Here is a 19,953-nt window from a genome sequence, read left to right on the forward strand (position 1 = left end):
ACATCATGGCATCTTCTAGATTGCAGTTTTAAAAATAACCTTATTGGTTTTAACATGTTCATTTACAATGTGGTTTGGAAAAACTGCGAGGTTTTCCAAGCAGAACAGACTTGAGAAGGAGTCAGGTAGGGAGTGTGTGACCTGCTTAAAGAGACACGGTGAGTTTGATGGGAGCTCTCACTGGCTATGGCTACAGCCATAAAAAGCCATCAAGTAGCTGGAAAATGCAGCGTCAGGACATCATTGCAGAGGCTGTTTGTTGGCCTGAGGGTGCTGTGTTCCTCAGCTTTTGGTCAGATACAGAAATGGTCTGTTAGAAACTCCACATGTGTAGTATAAAACTAACATAGTGTTTTCTTCCTTGTGTTCTCATGTTTTTTTACAAAGAGCAGTGTTTAAGGTCATAGCAATAACAGTTTTCATCACGTCAAAAATGCTGGGTTTGGGGTAAGAATGCTGCTTGTGTCATCTAAGTTGGCTCAAAAGAGCAGAACAATGCATTAGAAATAGCTTACTGTAAATGAGTGTATACCATTTTGGATAAGAAATTTACTACTTCCTTTAATCTGAAAGTATCCTTTTTCATAACTTGTGTGAAGAGGAGCGGTTTTGAGTTTCATTTATTGATCAGGCTGTTCTGATTGGTGGTCACCACTGCTAAGGATGGTTTCTCAGTGTGGATTGGCATGAGCAGTGGTGTTTGGGAGCTGCAGAATAGACACATTCCTGTCTTAATTTTCCTATAGCACCTTTCTGTTAATGCACACCACTTTAGGCTTTCTTTCTATTCTTCCGCTCTACAGAATTTTTCTGTTAACTTATTATATGCTAGCATTTGATATGGAACTATATCCTGTTTGACTGTTTCTTACTGCAAAATTTTGCTTATTTTGAGAGAATGCCTTTTTATTTCCTTTTTTTTTTTTTTTTAATTTGGAATTACCTTATATCACTATTTCTGTCAATGGTATCCTTAAGAAAAATCGAATAGCAATTTAAAAAAAGTGCCTACTATAATGTGTTTTTTCTTTCCCTCGTTTAAAAATTATCCTAAAATGACAAGAGCTATTTATTAAAAAAGAAAAGAAACAGAGGCATCACATCAAATCCCTACTGGAAAATAGCTTGTACTGTTAGTAAAGACAAGGTATATGGCAACATCTCTTGACGCATGTCAAAGAGAGATGATTTTCATCTCTAGGGTTTTGTTAGTTTATAATTCTGCAAGTTGTTACTATTTGTTAAGTGACAAAAAGATTTTTACTGTATCTTGTAGGTGATACCTGAGTATGACTATCGATCAGTTCATTAGGGAGGAATGTCTGTATTTTAGAGCTAGAAATGCTTGGTGTTAGGGAGAGAAAGAAACAATAAGAAAACATTTCCTGCATGGTAGAAAGAACATTTGAATTATTTCATTTGCTGGAAAACTGAAATAGATTTAAGCAGTTGTAATATTTTGTAGAAGATTTCTTGTCTTGACAGATCTGTATGATATGATATGATATGATATGATATAATATAATATAATATAATATAATATAATATAATATAATATAATATAATATAATATAATATAATATAATAATATTTCCTTTCCCCCCATCCCTTAAAATAAACATCTCAAGTCCTTTTCTGTAAGGTGAAAAAAGAGAAGATTAATTTCTCTCAATGTGTCTTGGAACTGACTTCATTTACTGTCTTGCTGTGTAAATTGATGCTTGGCAATTTATATACTAGTGCTGCAGATGCAGGCAATTTTCAGATAGAACAGAAGTGATCCATCATTTTTGTGGCTGCAGTATGGAGGGGGAAAAAACCCAAAAAACAGGGAGTCCATGGCAATTATATTTCTGGGAGTACTGCTTCCCAGCTCCTCCTGAAGACTGATTTTATCTGGCAGAAGGGTGACTTCAGCAGCAGTGCCTGCTTTAACGTGCTGTCTAATTAGTCATGAGACCTAGTTTTCTTTCTGGCAAGCAGTAAATAAGCTTGGGTTTATTTCTGGATTACAGGATAGTAGTTGAAACAACCATTACAAAAAAGGGTTTTGGTAAACTTTGATTTGAAAAACATCCTTATGCTCTGAGAAGAACAATCGCATGGACTTCCAGGAAAGTGAGGCAGGGAACCAGTGCAACAGAAGATTGTTGGTAGTACAGTAATTATGTGGTGATAAAGAACTGTGGTGTCCATACAAAGAAGCAGACCAGCTGCACAGCTTCATTCTGACATCCTTAAATACCAATGTTCACCTTTTGATAAGAGAAAACAGTTAGTTTGTGTGGAATAACATCCTTCAGGAGAGAAGCTGAGGGTGTGTGGGATCAATAGGTAGGATGGGCAGCTGGGTGCTGAGCGTGGGACAAACAGAGGCAGCTGGTGATGCTCTGCTGTGCCTGCAGAACAGCAACCCGTGCCACGGGGGCTGTGTGTATCCTGATTTTGACATTTTGAAGATAGTGTGCTGAATCAGTGGCATCTTTTGTTCTAGGGTCTTTTTTAGGATTACTTGTTTGCTATTTGTGCTAAGACCCATTTGTTTTTTTTGTTGTTGTGTTTGCTTTCCTTAACATGCACAGAAGTAAGAAGATCATCTCTGTTTCTCTGCAGCTTTTACGAGAGTTGAAGCACCCTAACGTGATTGCGTTGCAGAAGGTGTTCCTTTCTCACAGCGACAGAAAGGTTTGGCTGCTGTTTGATTACGCTGAACATGATTTGTGGGTAAGTACAGATTTTCCTTAGTGTTTGAGGTAGTGAGATAGGAGCTTGTTCAAACTGAAGTGTGTGTGGTGTACCTTCATATAGCGAGCACAGAAATGCATATATTTCTTGCTCTGTAGTTAAGGCTCTAACTGACATCCTGTTCTTTGTACACTTTAAAACCTGCACAAAGCTATGTAGAGATTTTGAAGTCAGATTTCATTTTGAAGCTAAAGGAATTTTCCTATAAGCTTTAACTGGAGTTAAAGAAAGAATTCCTAAATTGAGACCTTCTGAAGTAGAGTTTGGAAATGTATTTAATATTTTCTTTTTCCTGCAGTTTTACACACACACACACAGGAATACAAAAAGAAAAAAGGAGAGGGACTGCTTTACGGAGTCCTCTCACTAAGATACAGTGGAAGTGACCAACATTCAATCATCTAATTCTGAACAGTGAATTTGTGACAGTGTGAGTGGAAAGAAAAGAAAAAAAAGTAAGCAATGCTAATAGGGCTTACTGATGGACTATCACTACATGGAAGAGGAGTAGACACTTAGATGTCTGTTTTAAGTTTCCAGCAAAATATGATGTCATATATTATTTGATTTAATCTACTGTAGAGGTGGATATCAATGACATCATGAGTTGAACTTAGATGCAAGTATTCAAGCTCTACACCTATTGATAAGATGTGAGTTGCTTGGACCTGCATTTGTGTTTAAGCTCAAAAGATAACAGACACTTACTAAGAGTAATCAATATATTTATAATTCTTTTGAAACTGCTGGGCAAGGAGAGGAAGTGGTATTATTAATTCCAAAATTACTTTTTAAGGATTCAGTAATATAGAAACTGCTATTACTAATGTTGGTGACAAATTACTCAATATTTTTTGTACTTAATTCTCAAGAGCTAATGAATATGTACTTGTAAATGAGACAAAATTCTAATGTGTAAGGAGAGTAAACTTAAACCATGCAAAAGGTACTTCTGGCTCAGAACAAGTAAAGTAATGGTATTTCATTCCCCTTGATATGCTTTAAAAATATTTGATTTCTCTTATGAGATAGCAGCTTTGTATTTTAAGTTTTCTTCATCAAAGTTCAGTGGACAGTGAGAGTTTGTGTATTTCCCACAACTAGTGGCAGTGATGATGGATGGGAATGCAACAGCTAAACCTCTGTATCGACACAATTTATTTGTACATCAACTGAGTTTACTGATTTTCTAGAATAACCACAGCAAACACATTTTACTGCTACATTGAATGGCATGTTTAAAACACCTTTCTTTTTTCCTAACCTTTTCAATTTGAATTATTTTTGGGTATGTGTTTTTTACACTACGTGGTGATTTTTCACATGATCCAGCAGTTTTAGATAAAGAATCACTGCAGTCTAATGTTCTTACCACTCCTCACATCTGGCTAGGTATTGGTAATAATCTCAGTGAGGTTAATTATTTTCTTTTATTTGAGACTGAAATGTTTGTTGCCCTAGTTATTTGATGTGAACTGGTCTCCCACTTCCTAACTCTCATGTTTTTCTATGGGACATGCTACACAAATCATTTCTCCTTTCCTGTATAATTGCCCATATTTCCTTGCTTCTTAAGCCTTTGCCAGGAATTCTTTTCCCTCCCTTGCACAGAGTTAGCCGCATGTTCAAGGCACTCTTGGTTCTGGCTTAACCTTGGTCCTCATTTCCTTTACTGTCAGCACTTCCCAAGCATCGCTCTTAATTCCCCTTTTGTCTCTTTTGCTCACTCCCAACTTTGTGTCTTTTTCCACGCTGCCTCCTACACATGGAACAGCCTCCCAATTAACGTACGTAAAGATCCTTCACTATCCTCCTTCAAAAAACTCCTGCAAATCCACTTATTTTGTAACGCATTTCAGTAATAACAACCACTTGTCATTCTGTCTGTGTTTTGTGTTGTGTTTCGCATTTCCTGTGCTTTACAGCTTGTGCCCTTCCAGCTCTTCGGGGTAGAAATCGTAGTAGGGGACCAGAACATTTTGTTATTGCTTAGCACCATGTGCCCCCCCAGCACTACATAATAAAAATACTCATTTTGGTTTTGTGGGTATCAGTTTAGGAGGGTTTAAGTTTTGTGCTGTTATTAGAGATACGTAGATTCCCAGAGACCAAAGGTTTCAGATGTAGGTAGCTGTGTTACTTACCAAATTTGGCTGTGTATGGGAATTATCCTGCTGTCCAAAGCTGCCCAGCTTTAGCAACTCCTGGTGGCTTCAGTGAGAACAATAAATGCTTATCACTTACATCAGATTAATCAAAATCATTATATTTTCAGCCTCCGTACTGGAAACATTTGGCAAGAGATGAATAAACTGTATTAGATGCTATCTTATTCTGTTCTTTTTGTAATGTTGAAAGAAATTGTCCTGTTCTTATGAAGAAAAATTATGGTGCCAATTAAGCTTATTAAAAAGTTCTTTTATGGTGAGCAAGAACATTTTTTTTTTGCTTTGCATTTAATTCCCAAGGATTAGACTGCTTAAATCTGAAATTTGATTATAGATAGCAGCACACTTTATAATTGGCTATAACTTCTGTTGATACCATTACAAAAGGATGAAGAAAACTATGGTAATTTGAACTACTTTTGACAAGTATCAGTGAAGCCTTATTATGTTGTCCTTGCCTACAAACATACTATTTAATAACAAAGCCTATCAAAGATTGTTCCTCCATCGCTTCTCAAATTACATTATACAAAACAATGCACAGCCATTTATGAGATTACAATAAAGTGTGTCGAGGAATATAGGCATTATTTTGATCAATTGATTTGTAACTCTAGTTTGCTTTAATTACCAAAATACTTAGTGTAATCCACAATCATTTCCGTATGTTTTTTCTTGGCTATTGCTCTGTCGACTGGTAAAGTTCTTAGGCTGTTGGATGTGTCACGTGTTAATTTATAGTGTATTGTCTACACTGTCATCACTGCTTATACATGCTTATGCTATAATGTAAATGCAAGATTCCTTAGCTTGCACCTCAGTGTAAAAGGAGAATCTGACACAAGGTTAAAGATGTTTATGTCCACAGACGCCATTGAATATCTCATACATTATATGCCACATCCTTTTCTTAATTCCTGGCAACTTGCTTCAGTCCCACACCTTTATATTCCAACTGTCTGAAACTTTCAGCTTCAGATGTTCATAGCCACGAACCAACCACCTCCTGTTTTTTCTCTTGTGAGGGACATTTCATTTTCAATGTCCACTTGTAAGGTCTTGGATGCTTTTAATCCAAATTGTGTCCAGTTTTTCTGCCTTGATTAATTTATGTTGAGATTAAAAACCATAATTCAGTTAACACTTAGCTGAGTTAATCTGAAGTCCATGAGTGGAACTGATACTATTTTTAAGTTACCTTTTCCAGTACACGGTTAGAACTTCGTAGTCTTACAAAATATGAATGGATGAAATCCTTCCAAGAAAATGTAATTCCTTCAACTGATATGTGTAGCTTTCTGCTGTATTCATTATTGACGTTAAAAAACAGAAACAAACCCAACATTGTTTTAAATGCATGAAATTTTGCTGGTTTATCACTAAGGAATAACTTATTTTCCTATTTGACTTTCATGTATGTTCTTACTTTACCTTAGGTTTAAATTGTGTACTGCTATCCAGAGATTCCTATGTAAAGTTCACACACATTAAGGCATAATTCAAACTTATATTAAATATATTAAATGCATGGTGATTAGGTAATTGATGTTTTCTTGAAGTTTGATACAAATGAGATCTGTTCTGGCGGCAAATTGTATTTGCTGTCAATGCAGTTACTTTTAGCCATTTTTAGTACTACAAGCTGTAGTACTTAGAGCTTTTCTTTTGTTCCCAGCCAGCCTCCCATACTTTCACAGCATCAGCTTTTTGGTATTGGAAATACTGTCTAAAGAACACATTACTAGTTTTGCTACTGCAGATAAGCAGTCTTCAATTCTGCACTCTCTGTATTTTTAAATAGCCTTTTTTTTTTTTCTAAGCAACATATTATATAATTTTTGTAACTTTTTTAATGTTCTAAATTGATAATGTGTCTTTTCTAGCTATGGTACAGAGTTAATCCTCAGACTTATTTAATGTGTAACTTAAAAGCTTTAAGATCACCTGTTCTGGGTGTCTATGTTGTAACTTAATCTATGTTGTAACTTAAATCAGAAACTTCCAATTTTATTTTTTTATCTCATTCTGAAAAAGTGTCATTTTTATCACAGTAAATAAAATAAGTGATTAAATAAATTATTAAATGTGATTTGATAATACTGACTGTGATGATACGTTCACTAAGACATTTATATCATGATCTGGGTATTTTTAGGTTTCATTGAAGGTTCCTCTCTTATGATTAGATCCAGTGATCTCTAGCAACTAACTGCTTAGCATCAAATACCACTGAGAAACTGGGAGTGAAATTTGTCTTGAAACTATTTTTGACGTGATGGAACGACTTATCCTTGCCACTGTCTCAAGGCATATCAAGGATAAGAGGGTCATTAGGGGCAGTCAGCCTTCCCTTCCTCCAAGGGGAAGTCGTGCTTGACCAACCTCATTGACTTTTATGAGGACACAACCAGGTGGCTAGATGATGGCAGAGCAGTGGATGTGGTCTATCTTGATTTCAGTAAAACATTTGGCACAGTCTCCCACAGCATCCTTGCTGCTAAACTGAGGAAGTGCAGTTTGGATGATTGGGTAGTGAGGTGGACTGTGAACTGGCCGAAGGGAAGAAGCCAGAGAGTTGTGGTCAATGGGGCAGAATCTAGTTGGAAGCCTGTATCTAGTGGAGGCCCTCAGGGTCAGTACTATTCAATATATTCATCAATGACTTGGATGAGGGAATAGAGTGCACTGTCAGCAAGTTTGCTGATGACACCAAGCTGGGAGGAGTGGCTGACACGCCAGAAGGCTGTGCTGCCATCCAGCGAGACCTGGACAGGCTGGAGAGTTGGGCGGGGAAAAATTTAATGAAATATAACAAGGGAAAGTGTAGAGTCTTGCATCTGGGCAGGGACAACCCCAGGTTCCAGTATAAGTTGGGGAACAACCTGTTAGAGAGTAGTGTAGGGGAAAGGGACCTGGGGGTCCTGGTGGACAGCAGGATGACCATGAGCCAGCACTGTGCCCTTGTGGCCAGGAAGGGCAATGGCATCCTGGGGTGTATTACAAGGGGGGTGGTTAGTAGATCGAGAGAGGTCCTCCTTCCCCTCTACTCCGCCCTGGTGAGACCCCATCTGGAATATTGTGTCCAGTTCTGGGCCCCTCAGTTCCAGAAGGACAGGGAACTGCTGGAGAGGGTCCAGCACAGGGCAACAAAGATGATTAAGGGAGTGGAACATCTCCCTTATGAGGAAAGGCTGAGGGAGCTGGGTCTCTTTAGCTTGGAGAAGAGGAGACTGAGGGGTGACCTCATTAATGTTTACAAATATGTAAAGGGTGAGTGTCATGAGCATGGAGCCAGGCTCTTCTCAGTGACAACCAGTGATAGGACAAGGGGTAATGGGTTCAAACCGGAACACAAGAGGTTCCACTTAAATTTGAGAAGAAACTTCTTCACGTTGAGGGTAACAGAGCACTGGAACAGGCTGCCCAGGGAGGTTGTGGAGTCTCCTTCTCTGGAGACATTCAAAACCCACATGGACACATTCCTGTGTAACCTCATCTAAGTGTTCCTGCTCCAGCAGGGGGATTGGACTAGATGATCTTTTGAGGTCCCTTCCAATCCCTGACATTCTGTGATTCTGTGTGACAGTAACGAAAATGTATGGACAGACTGGCTTTGTATTATACAGAATGTATACCACTAGCTAACTTTCTCAATATACAAATAAATATACTTAATTTCAGCTAACAACATTTCTATAATGTTTGTTTATGCTAAATGTAATTGCATACTGATATATGCAATAAACTTGCACGTTTGTTTAATCATATGAATATTTTTAATAGATCTGAGTTTTAAAGTCTTTTTGAATCTGGTGTAATCAGTTGTAATTCTCACTTCACTAGGCTTCAGTTTAGCTTGTAGTCATGAGGATAATTCAGATGCTAGCTGATCACAAATATTTTTATATACATGAAAATACCTTTCTCACTGTATGAGGGTTTTTTTATGGAAGCAAGGTGTCATGGAGGCACCCCAAAGTTAGTTTTAGGTGGACAACAGGGTCCAAAACAAACTTTTATTCTGGTCAAAAAGGTGCAGCACGTTAAGTGGTAAAGAACAGGGTTTTAGCTCTCCAGTAACGTAAATACAGGTTCCAGTATCAGTTGAGGAAATTATTGGAGTACAATGGAGATCCCCAGTGTGCATACACATGGCTCACCAAAAACGATGCCAGAGCCGTCCCTGACTCCAGGAAACAAATATACGTGCTCATATTTAGACATGGAATATTTTCACTTTGCCTAAGTGAGGGAAAACAACACCTGCAATCCTGTGAGGAAATATTAAGAAGTTTATCACTCACCCACACGGTTTGGTGAGGCAATCCCCGTCCCAGGAGATTACCTTAGGCAGCGATTCTGCCTAAGGGGAGGGCTCTCAGCAGCAACATTTGGCCTGCACTCTGAGGGGACAGGCCAAGCCCCTGCCTCAATGGGGGTCCCGTTTATATGCCTGAGTCAGATCTGACTGTGGGTATTCCAGAAGCTTCTCTGCACCCCCACTCTGGCTGTGGGGTTCCCTGAAGCTTCTGGGAACCCCCCCACTCTGGCTGTGGGCGCCCAGCGGCTCCTTGGTGCCTCTATGCCCCCATTCCTTCGCTCTCATAATGACCCTGGCCAACGGGCTCTGGGGGTCAAGGAAAAGAAGCTTGTTACCCCCATTTGTCCTGGTTTTGTTAAAAACAAGTTTCTCTTTTAGTGAATTTGCCTGTCAGCTAAAGCCCTCATATTAGCTGCATTTTCCTGGAGAACCAGATACATGGTTTGGTAAACATAGCAATGGAATGCGAGGTTATCGATAAGGACAGATTCACATCTCACAAGAGGGGCAACGAGAAACAGGTGACCAAGAAACTGACCAACACAGTATAACATCCCATTCATGTGAGTACTTCATATAAAAGTGGGAGATCACGAGGATCTTGGCCCTTTTGCTTATGGCTGACATTAGGAGAGGACCTTGCTAGTCGTCCCTGCGAACTGAGGCCTAGTGACAGACTGAATCCAGCTCCGGTTGGCTGCAGAGTCCAATCCAGAACTTTGGGTGCTGGCTCTGCAGTTGCTGAGACTTTCAAGATTGGTTCTGTAGATTTTGTATTATTTTCTCTATTCTTATTAGTAGCATTAGTAAAACATTGTTAATTTTTCCAACTCTCTTCTCTCTGTCCTTCTTTCCCTCCCGATCGCCTGTCCTTAGTAGGAAGGGGGGGGAGAAGGAGGGGCTGAAGAGGGAAAGGGGGGGAGAGGGGGTTTCAAGTGTGTACTGAAAGGATAGCTGAATTCTGATGGTTTTTATTATCATTGTTTGGAGTTATTTTGTTATATTTAGATCAGAAAGATCTAGAAGGCCTAGAAAGACCCCAACAAAACCCAGGAAAATGATGCTGAGTCTGTTTGTCTGCTCTGCGCTTCAAAGTTTAGGTATTTAAAGCCAGTTAGCATTAGCAAAAGTTAATGTATTAAAGCTCCTTTCACTGTTACTTAAAGTGGTGACCTCTTGTCACTCAGAAATGGATTTTTCATTAGGCACTTTGGTTAATCTAAAGAAGATACTTGACGACGGCAGTGTACTGGCATCATTTAGAGGAGGGCTTTTGAGGCATATTTTTACCCCCCTCCTCTTTTGAAGGACTGTTACGTGTTTATTGCTGTAATGCTCCCAAAATTGGAAACTTAAGTGATTGCTGTAGAAATACTGTTACCTACTTTTTATTTTATTTTACTTGTGTTATGCCCTTTCTGAAACTTTTTTAGTGTCTAAAACTTCGGTGTCTGAAATGAGTTAGACTTTGATTTATTTTTTCATAGCCTTTTAAGTGTTTTACCTCTAATGCTCAACAATATTTGCCACCTTTGTTTGGGTATTGATTGCTGAAGAGAAAACGTGGAAATTATTTTATGTTTAAAAGTAGACTTGAAGCCATATAATCTGAATCTTCCTCTTGACCTTGGCAAGTATTTACCATGTATCCAAGCTTCCATCTTTTTAATATTAAAACATGATTTTACTTTTTACTTGTGCATTGATGTAATTGTGTTTTATTATCGAAGGCTGGATTAGGGATTGGATAGAGAGAATGTTTTTTGCTGAAGCGTGGGAGCAAACAGACAATTTACTTCAGCAGAGAGAAGTGTCTGTGTTTACAATATTCTATTTCGGTTTGATAGAGATGCATGTAATTTTGAAACAAGCATTGCCTTAAGCAGGAGAACTCAAGGAGTCAGGTTTTCTAGGGGGTTGTGTTTTGAGTTCTCTGGATCATCTCATGTCTGAGGTAGGAGCTCACACTGTAATTTCATTTAGTCAGACGTGTAAAATCTCTCCTTTAGCTGGCTTCTTACATCCATGAAAACTTTCCAGGTATGACTTGTTTGTTTATTTTAACTCTGTCATACCTAACAGCAATTCTCGTAATCAGGAATGGGATGTCACATATGCGGAGAGAGTGTGTTTGCATCAGCCTGACTAAACTCAGGCTAAATTTAGGGTCTTTCTGGATGCTCGTTTAACTACTGGGTATGTACTAGAGGTTTTCATGTGACAAACTAAGTGAGTTTGCTCTTTATTGTGGTGCATTATGTTTACTTTGATTATGGTAGAGGATTTAGAAAATGTACATACTTCCTCATGAGCCAATTTTCAAACCAATTTCAACACATTATGTAGCACAGAAGGCAGACAAAGTGCTAGACTGAAGACTGTGTCCTGAATCACCATTGTGTTTTCTTTTAGAATGCTTAACTCTGTTTCACTTCTTTATTTATTATTGTTTACATGGTCTTGCTTTGCTAAAGGTAAAATGGTCGTGCTGAAATAAGCCAGTTCATCAGTTTTTCCCCTCAATTTTATTATTTTTCTTTTTTTAATTGAAAATTTGGAACATGCAGTTAGTAGATAAAACCAGTAGTTTCAGAGGTTGCAAACAGCAAATTATAGCAAGCCTCTGGAAGCATCATTACTTTTCTAGAATATTAATAAATATATACTTTAATGTTGGTCAATTAAATATTAATTTAATTTAGAATACGGACTTAAAACCACTGCCACGAAGTTGATGCCTTGTTTAAATTTAAAACAAAATATGTGAAAGAAATATTTTTACATTATGTTTATTTTCAAAAGTGAATACCTAACTGGCTCACGTTTTTTGGAATACAATCAGTGGCAGCATGTTTTTAAGATATGGGAATCTGAAAATACAGTTGCATGGAAAGGGAAAGCGACTTGCTACTTTTGCTGAATAGATTTGAATATTGCTTGGAGTTTCACTTACCTCATATATAAGCATTCTTCTTTTGTTTTGAAGTGTCTTAAAACAAGAGCTTGCATCCATGGTGTTCTCATGAACAAATTAAAATGAAATAATGGCTGGATAACATTGGGGATGGGTTTCTGTTCTGTATTACGTGACCAATATAATGCACACTGAGAATTAAGGCTTCCCTAAACTTTTTCTGAATGTGGCTGCGTATTTTCCAGTTGCAGCTGGGTGGTCTGTCAGAATAGGGGAATTAAGGTGGCTTTAGGGAGTGACAGTGAAAAAAGATGGGGAGAATGCTGAAGCTGTTTGACCCTGCTTATCTTCTTGCAATAAACTTTCCTCTCTCACTTGACTGGATTGTGGAAATCCTCATGCTTTGTTCTTAGTGGTTATCTGTTAGGTGTAAGACTAGGCAAAGAACTTGAGTGTACCTGAAAGCTAGAAGCTTTAATGTCCAAGAGCACCTGGTTCTCAGAGAGAGATGCAGAATGTCCTTTGCACCTTCCCGAGCTGAAGTCCATACTTCCAGCTCATGTGACAGTCTTGGTGCTGTGCTGCAAAAAGATTTACTGCATCAGAGAAAGGAGGAGCGAGATTTTTGAAGCCAAGTGGTCAGGGCAGTTATCTGGGGAATGTGAAATGTAGCTTACAATTCCTGTAAATTATCCGTAGCTTCAGTAGGTTTAAGATTATGGCTGTTACATGCTGTACTTGAGACTTTGGGACTCTTCAGGAACTAAAGAAGCGAGTCGAGAATTCCTCATTCACTTGCACAGTGCAGTTGTGTATAAAGAACAGCCTAGTCTGTGCTGGCACCTGCACCCATTTCTACACCTGAGGTCTTGGATTTAAACTATTAAATCATAAATGTTTTGACATGGAAAGAGAACATCTCCTTGCCATAACAGGAGTCAGCAGAATTGCTCAAGTCAAAACATTTCTTTAGCCTAGTTGTGCTGTAATGGCAGCCTTTGCTTTGGAGCTTACTGTATGCCTGATATGTCTGATCTCTGAAACTTTTGTCAGATTGTTATAACCATTCATTTATTTCTGTTTTGATGGTCTTTTATATTTCATATTTTTCTTTAATTTGAGGAATATTTTCCAAAAATATTGGTAGGGCCATATAAATTTATTTCTAAAAATATAAAGAAATAAGAAAAACCTTGAGTTTGCTACCTCCAGTAGAAGAGATGCTGTTCAGCAATGGCACCTATTTGCCCTTCTGTTTCTTAGATGGACACTGACATTAAAATTGCTGTTTAGTGTTGGTTATGTGTGTCGGTCTTTCTTCATATGGCTAGTTGTGTACAAGAAATTGGATGAACTACTTTTACAAAACTCTTGAGAACAGGACTTGGTCACAAGCACTGTGGATTCATTCCGATGGCCTGGGGCAAATTCCGCTTTTCATTTCCCTGGCCTTGCAATATGTTTTTAGTTCAATTTTTATTCAGTTCTATAAACTGTGATGGGATGAAGTTTGTAATTTGTTGACTACAAACTTCTGTAGAGCAAGTTGGCAACAATAATTTTTGGGTGCTTTTTAAGAAAATCTAATTTTATCTAGTGGTGATATTGCTTGCTTAATGCTAAACTATCAGGTTTAATTCACTTCTGCAATTCAATAACTCCCTCAAGAAAGGAGCTTGCTTTCTTAGCCTTTCTGACTGGGACAAGCAAGATAATTTAGGATGTACCTAAGTGGTATTTCAGAGGCAGATAAAAGCAAGCTCTGCCATTGTCTGGAGGGATGCTGCTCCTTTGAGTCACCGCTGGAAAAAACCTTCCCCTCCTCTACCCCCGTGCAAGCTTTGCATTGCTGGTCTAGCAGATGGCCCTGGCATCCTGGTAGCTGCTTGATTAATAGTGTCTTGTTCCTGAACAGGTTCTGGCATTGCTTTAAACATCAGCTCGGCCCTCTAGTTTGCACAGGACGAAGCCTTCGGTGAGGTTCTCAATGTTGTGTTGGAAGGAACTGGGGAGCCACGGGGGAGGGCAGGGGCAGAAACTGGAGGGCACCAGCCTGTCCTCCAGTGGGACCAGAGGGGCCGCGGTAGGGCTAGAGGCCCAGTGTTCCTGTTCACACACCCATGGTTAATTGTGTCTCACAAGACCCTTTTTCAGTTTCATTTTCTATGAATCTTTATTATGAGGAATAATGTTTTCTGTGGATCTTAGTCAGTTTTTAAATAGGTATAGAAATCCCTTTTAGTGACTACATGTACCTTGAAAAAACACAAAGTTAGGTTTATGGGTCTCTGTTGCGAAGTTTGCCCCTGCATTTTTTTCATGCTGCGTATTAATAAAGATACTATTAATAATTTGTGGGTTTATGATATTGTTACTGCTTTATAAATGATATTATACTTACATGTGAAGGTCATTATCCCCTGAGCATTGTGTGGTACTGGAAAGTAGGGACTCCCAGTTGAAGTTTTGACATAGAATCTACTTGTGACGTGACCAGAAAAAGATTTTTCTAAGGAAATGATCCCGTAAGGCTTTTCAGTGTAGTTTTGAGTGACTGCACAATTAAAGGATAAGGTACTAAGCGCTTGTTTTGTTTGCTGATCCTCATTTGCATATTAAAAACTGATAATCAAATAGATTTCTTTTTTATTGCTTTTTAATATACAGCCATCACTTTTGTGTAGGTAGTAGTGGAAGGCTCAGTGGGAACATTGTTGTTGATAGGCAGTAAGCAGGCTCTTGTTCTGATTGATTTGCCTTTTTTTTCTTTTTAAAATTTCTCTTTAACAACATTCTCTACACCTTTGCTAAGCACAATTTGACAGTGGCTGTAGTACTGATGAGAGCCAGAGGGAGCATTTACCATGAGGAAACATGAGCCCATTACCCCTGTAATTGGGAACAGAAGTGACAAATTTGGGAGGGGCTGGTGGTGGAGGGAGCAGAGGTCTAATGAAAGCATGTCTGTTGGCTACCTCTTTAACCTGGGGAGGGGGATGATCTTGAACTAGACAAATCCTATTTAAAGAATTGGGTAATTAGTAGTCTTGTTCTCTCTACAGATTAGCATTTTGAATCGCTTTCAGTGAAAATGCAAACTGCCGTTATTATTTCTCTTTCAAAACGCACATAATTGAAAACTACTTTGTTATTTGAGATGCATCTTTGAATCGCCTTCAAAAAGGAGGTGGTTGGTTTTGTTGTTTTTTTTTGTTTTTTGTTTTTTGTTTTTTGTTTTTTTTTTTAAACTGAATAAATGGATTTAGTAGTTTCCTGAATGGCAATACGTTAAGATTGAGTTTGTACCTCTCATGACCCCACCTTGTCTGAGGACTGAAAAGGTAGAATGGCCTCACCCCACTTTATCCCTTGTACAGGGTAGCAAAACCAAACGTAACCCATCGTCTCCACACTGATCTCACAATAAATATTAATTAGCTTATGAATATTTCATGATCTCTTAGCAATCTTTTCATTATCTGTTTTTTTTCATTCCTTCAAATGACTAGTGCTGGGGTCCCTTTCTGCATTCCATGTTTTCAAGCGGTATTTGTCCTTCAATGGGCTGACTGACTTCTGTAGTCCAAGATCCACTAGCTTGTCATCATCAATGAAATATGCAGCCAAAACCTAAAAGCAATAATATAACCATTTTTAGATGTTTGAATATGATCTCTGTTGTTGTGGTGTGGGGGTGTGGAGTTTTTGGAATCTCCCTCCCTCACCCACTCTAAAATATTTATGTAAGTATTTATTTAATCTCTCTCTTTCTCTCTACTGGGATTCTGATTTAGGGGGGAACAGTAAAGTAATTGCAAACACTCTGTCCCGGGTGTTTTGGTGGAGGGGCAAGATATGAAAGCATAGAGTGCGGTCCTCTTTCTGGTAGATATTGCTGGTTTGGAAGCTTCTGCTCTAGCAGCTGAGGATAGGAGGACCCAAGTGAGGAGGAGGGAGGCTAGAGAATGTTTAAGACCCTTTACTGGAGGTAAGTAGCCCATCTTTAGGTATTGACAAGATCTTGACAGCTGTTTTTTAAAGCAACTTGGAGAATAAGAACAGTTTAAGAAAATCGTGAGCACATCACTATTACTTTTGATTGCGAAGTTCAACAAACTTTATATTTCATTCCATTATTTAGTGTTAATAGTTTTAATAAAACCCAACACAACAAAAAACCTTTCTACTTATCTAACATGCTTCATGTTTCTACTTGTTTTATTTCTAGCATATTATCAAGTTTCACCGTGCCTCAAAAGCAAATAAAAAGCCCATGCAGTTGCCAAGATCTATGGTTAAATCACTGCTCTACCAGATCCTCGATGGAATCCATTACCTCCATGCAAACTGGGTGCTTCACAGAGATCTGGTAAGTGCTGCGTGTATTACCTGGTTAAGAAAGTTTCACGTGCGTGTTGTTGGGCAGGAGAAGAAAAGTCCCTATTAGTAATCTTGCGTATCGATCCGTACAGCTCTTCCTGTTATTGTTGCAGGAGACCAGTGGAGACTTTAAACATGAAAACAAACTGTGTTTTCACATTGTTTTTATCTGAGTCATCTGAGCTCAGACAATGATGCTAGATCCGGTAAAAGGACTGCAGATATCAATATCCGAAAACAGTACATGAGCCAGCTGATATATGTTGGTTGAACATTCTTATAAGTTTGCGCGTGACTTTGAAAAGACATTTAAGTAGGAAAGTGATTGATACCCTTGTACATTGTTTGGTTTACGTGCAAGTTACCATAAAAGCTAGTGAAAGAACAGCTTTTTCGTAGGGTATTTCTTTTCCATGTGGCATTTTTTCTGACCGTGGGAAGAGAACTACGAAGGAGTTGTCATCTTGAAATTTCTCATGACCTGAAGTGGCTCTTGAAGTTGACTGCAGATCACAAGGGCAGCCAGTTGCCTTGTCTGAGTTACCCTTTTTCCCCTTAAACTTTCCCACCACTCTTCATACTTAGCGAAGTGCTACCAAGGGTTGCAAAAGGAAGAATACAAATATGGTGATGGTGCTTGCTACCGTTTGCATTGTAACTAGCATTTGTGCCATGAGACAAACAACATGATGGTAAATATACCAGATCTATTCTAATAGTTGTGCTATTTTAACATCAGTAGTAGGTATGGCAGGAGATGTAGTGTGATCTGTCTATAAAGCCACTGCTTTCATTTGGTTATACTTTTTTGTAGTTGCTCTGGTACATCAAAATAGGGATGCATGTCCAGAAATGTAAAATCACTGATTGAGTTTTGTGCAACATAGATTGTTCTTGAGTCTTTAATAGTAAATGGGAGCTTGGATTAATTTTTGGATGTAAAGCAAATGTTTTCTTAAAAGATATGAATAAACCAAGGCAGGCCTGGAATAGAAGTCACAGATATCTGCTGAAATAAATTTTATTTAATTTCTGTCATAATAACTAATAACAGTGGCCAGAATTGGGGGTTTCAGGTTTTGGTATGGATCATTTTTTACCTTACTCCTTGGTATTTATTGTCAGTTTTTCTGTTAAATTTGAGATGTTAGGTTCTTTGGGTGTGGGGTTTTTTGTGTTTTGTTTTGGTTTGTTTTTTTCTTCCTTTGGAATAGTAACCATGAGCAAAAGCAGGAAGCAGGTACATTGCTGATTTTCATGCTACAATTATTATTTTCCTAAGGAGACAGCTGTTGCTTTGGCAGAGTGCTGCCATGTAATTAGATACAGATTGAGAAGAACACCTGAAAAGTCTGTATTCAGCTATGTTGAAGGGAAGTGTATGTGTTCATGGAACTACTGAATATGTATACACTCACATGCCATAAATGAACTTGCTATCTTGATGGGAAATACAAGATGGTATCTAAGATATTAATAAGAAATACCCTAGAGAATTTTATTGCTGGTGTTGCCATTTCCGGGCTCCATTACCAGGTGTTCTGTGTTTCTGGTGCTGCTACTTTACAGGTCTTATCTCTTGTTGATGAGTTGCAGCAAAGCTGGTGTCTTATGCCTCCGTCTTTTCTCTTGCAACTTGGGGAGGTGATGGTTGCTGTAAGGAAAAAAGATGACTGTTTTTCATGGCTCTGCAATCGTGTGCTTGACCGACACTGGCATAATTGAGAAGGGAGAAGAACAGGAATTTGTGAAGTCTTATGTGTTCTTGATATGCAAATAAATTTAAGCTAATGGATTCTGGGATACTGCGGTGAGAGAAAGGAAACCATTTGTAAAATTGCTTTGGTACACTGGTCGACTTAAAAATCTCTTGCCTTTTTAAAAAATATTGCAGATTTCTGAAGAATTCAGGTATTTCAAATAGTTATTTTATATCTTGTACACAGTAAGAAAAAAAAGATATTATTTTGGATGTGTCTTGCCTGCTCTTGAAATTAAGAGTTAATGTAATCATTTAGTAACCAATCTAACTTCTCAGTTAACAAAATATTTTATGTATCTCTAATTGCTATTAATATGCTCATACCTGTGATTTTTGCTTTTAAGAGTGTTACCTCAGGCATGATTTCACTGGGGTCAGTTTCTTACCTAGTATGTAAATGCCAGCTCTTCAGTGTTGTCTTAAGATGTGGAGCAGTCTGGTGTTTTTCTCTTAGCTGTTTTAATTTACATCCGCTGAAAAAAATGTTTTCTATTTTATGTAAACCAAATTTTGCATCAAGACACCTTGTACTTTCCTGGCTTAATATAACTCTGTTCTTACTATTTTTAGCATGCATTTGGATGCAGACCAAAGATGGTGGCATCCATAAAAGTAACATTATGCTTATTTTGTTGGGTTTTTTTAAAAGAATCAGGTTCTCCAATAATATTTATCCTACTATTAGTCAAATTCTCCTGAGCCATGGAAATGACCTTTGGAATTTATTTAACAAATGTTGCAATGAAAAAAACAGCAACATGGGAGGCTGGGTATTTGTGAGAGTGCTTGCTTGGAGGTATTTGAAGAACATAGCTAAAATCTGAATTTGGAACTGTCTTAAGAGTTTTTAAAGAAGCCAAGTTTCCAAATTTGCTTTTTAAAAACACCCTAGTTCTCAATGGATCCTTACTTTTAGATAACTTAAGTTGGTTACTCTTAAGTTATTTTTAAGATTAGCAGTAGCCAGCACAAGCATGACAGAGTAGTAGAACTGGTGAAGATGGTGAACTTGCAGACCTGCGCTCATGGTGAGCTCATTCAGGGAGTGAGACCTGCAGAAGGTGTTCACTTTCCTCCTGCAGAGCTTGTTTTCTGCAGGATTAGCTCCCTGAGGGATCTCACTGGGAGCTCACATGTGTGTGGGAGCTGGAGGTGGTGGCAGAAAGCTCCACAGGTCATTTTAGCATCATCTGCCGTTAGGTCAGATACTGTTCAAATGCACCTTTTTAGTTCTTAGGTGAAAATGAAAGTGTTTTTAAAAGATCAAATTCAGTTGTGGTTCTAAATCAATATAGCTTTTATGTTTGCCTTGAATCCCTTGTGATGTAAGACTTGTGTCAGTTTAAACTCTCTCAGCACAATTCCAAATTTAGGAAAGGGCCCAAACTGAGGCTAATTATAAAACCATATACACTCACACTCATACTTCTAGAAATATTAAAATAATTTAGGGTATTTTCCAATTTCTTGTAATATTTGGATTATTTTGTTTCTAGCTTTCTTATCCTGAAGGTAGCCGAAAGGTGCTAAGTGACTTTTTAGGTATAGTTTTTTTGGCTAAGTTGTTAATTTCTGTCAGTTTAAAACCTATTCAGCAGTATCTTTCTTTGCCTCAAGATTCAAACCAGTACAAATTATGGGAAAGGAGCATTAGAGTTTTGGG

At 38.2% G+C, this 19,953-nt stretch overlaps 1 protein-coding gene across 1 annotated transcript in view; it reads left to right on the plus strand.

Annotated features, from left to right (window-relative positions):
• Nucleotides 1-19,953, plus strand: part of CDK19 (cyclin dependent kinase 19) — a 135,217-nt gene that overhangs the window by 52,610 nt on the left and 62,654 nt on the right. The window contains exons 3-4 of the mRNA XM_082048816.1: nt 2,614-2,724; nt 16,377-16,517. Coding sequence (XP_081904942.1) covers nt 2,614-2,724; nt 16,377-16,517 — 252 coding nt within the window. The remainder of the gene's footprint in view (nt 1-2,613; nt 2,725-16,376; nt 16,518-19,953) is intronic.

Source organism: Streptopelia decaocto, assembly GCF_964273445.1.
Source record: "Streptopelia decaocto genome assembly, chromosome: 3".
Lineage (NCBI taxonomy): Eukaryota > Metazoa > Chordata > Aves > Columbiformes > Columbidae > Streptopelia > Streptopelia decaocto.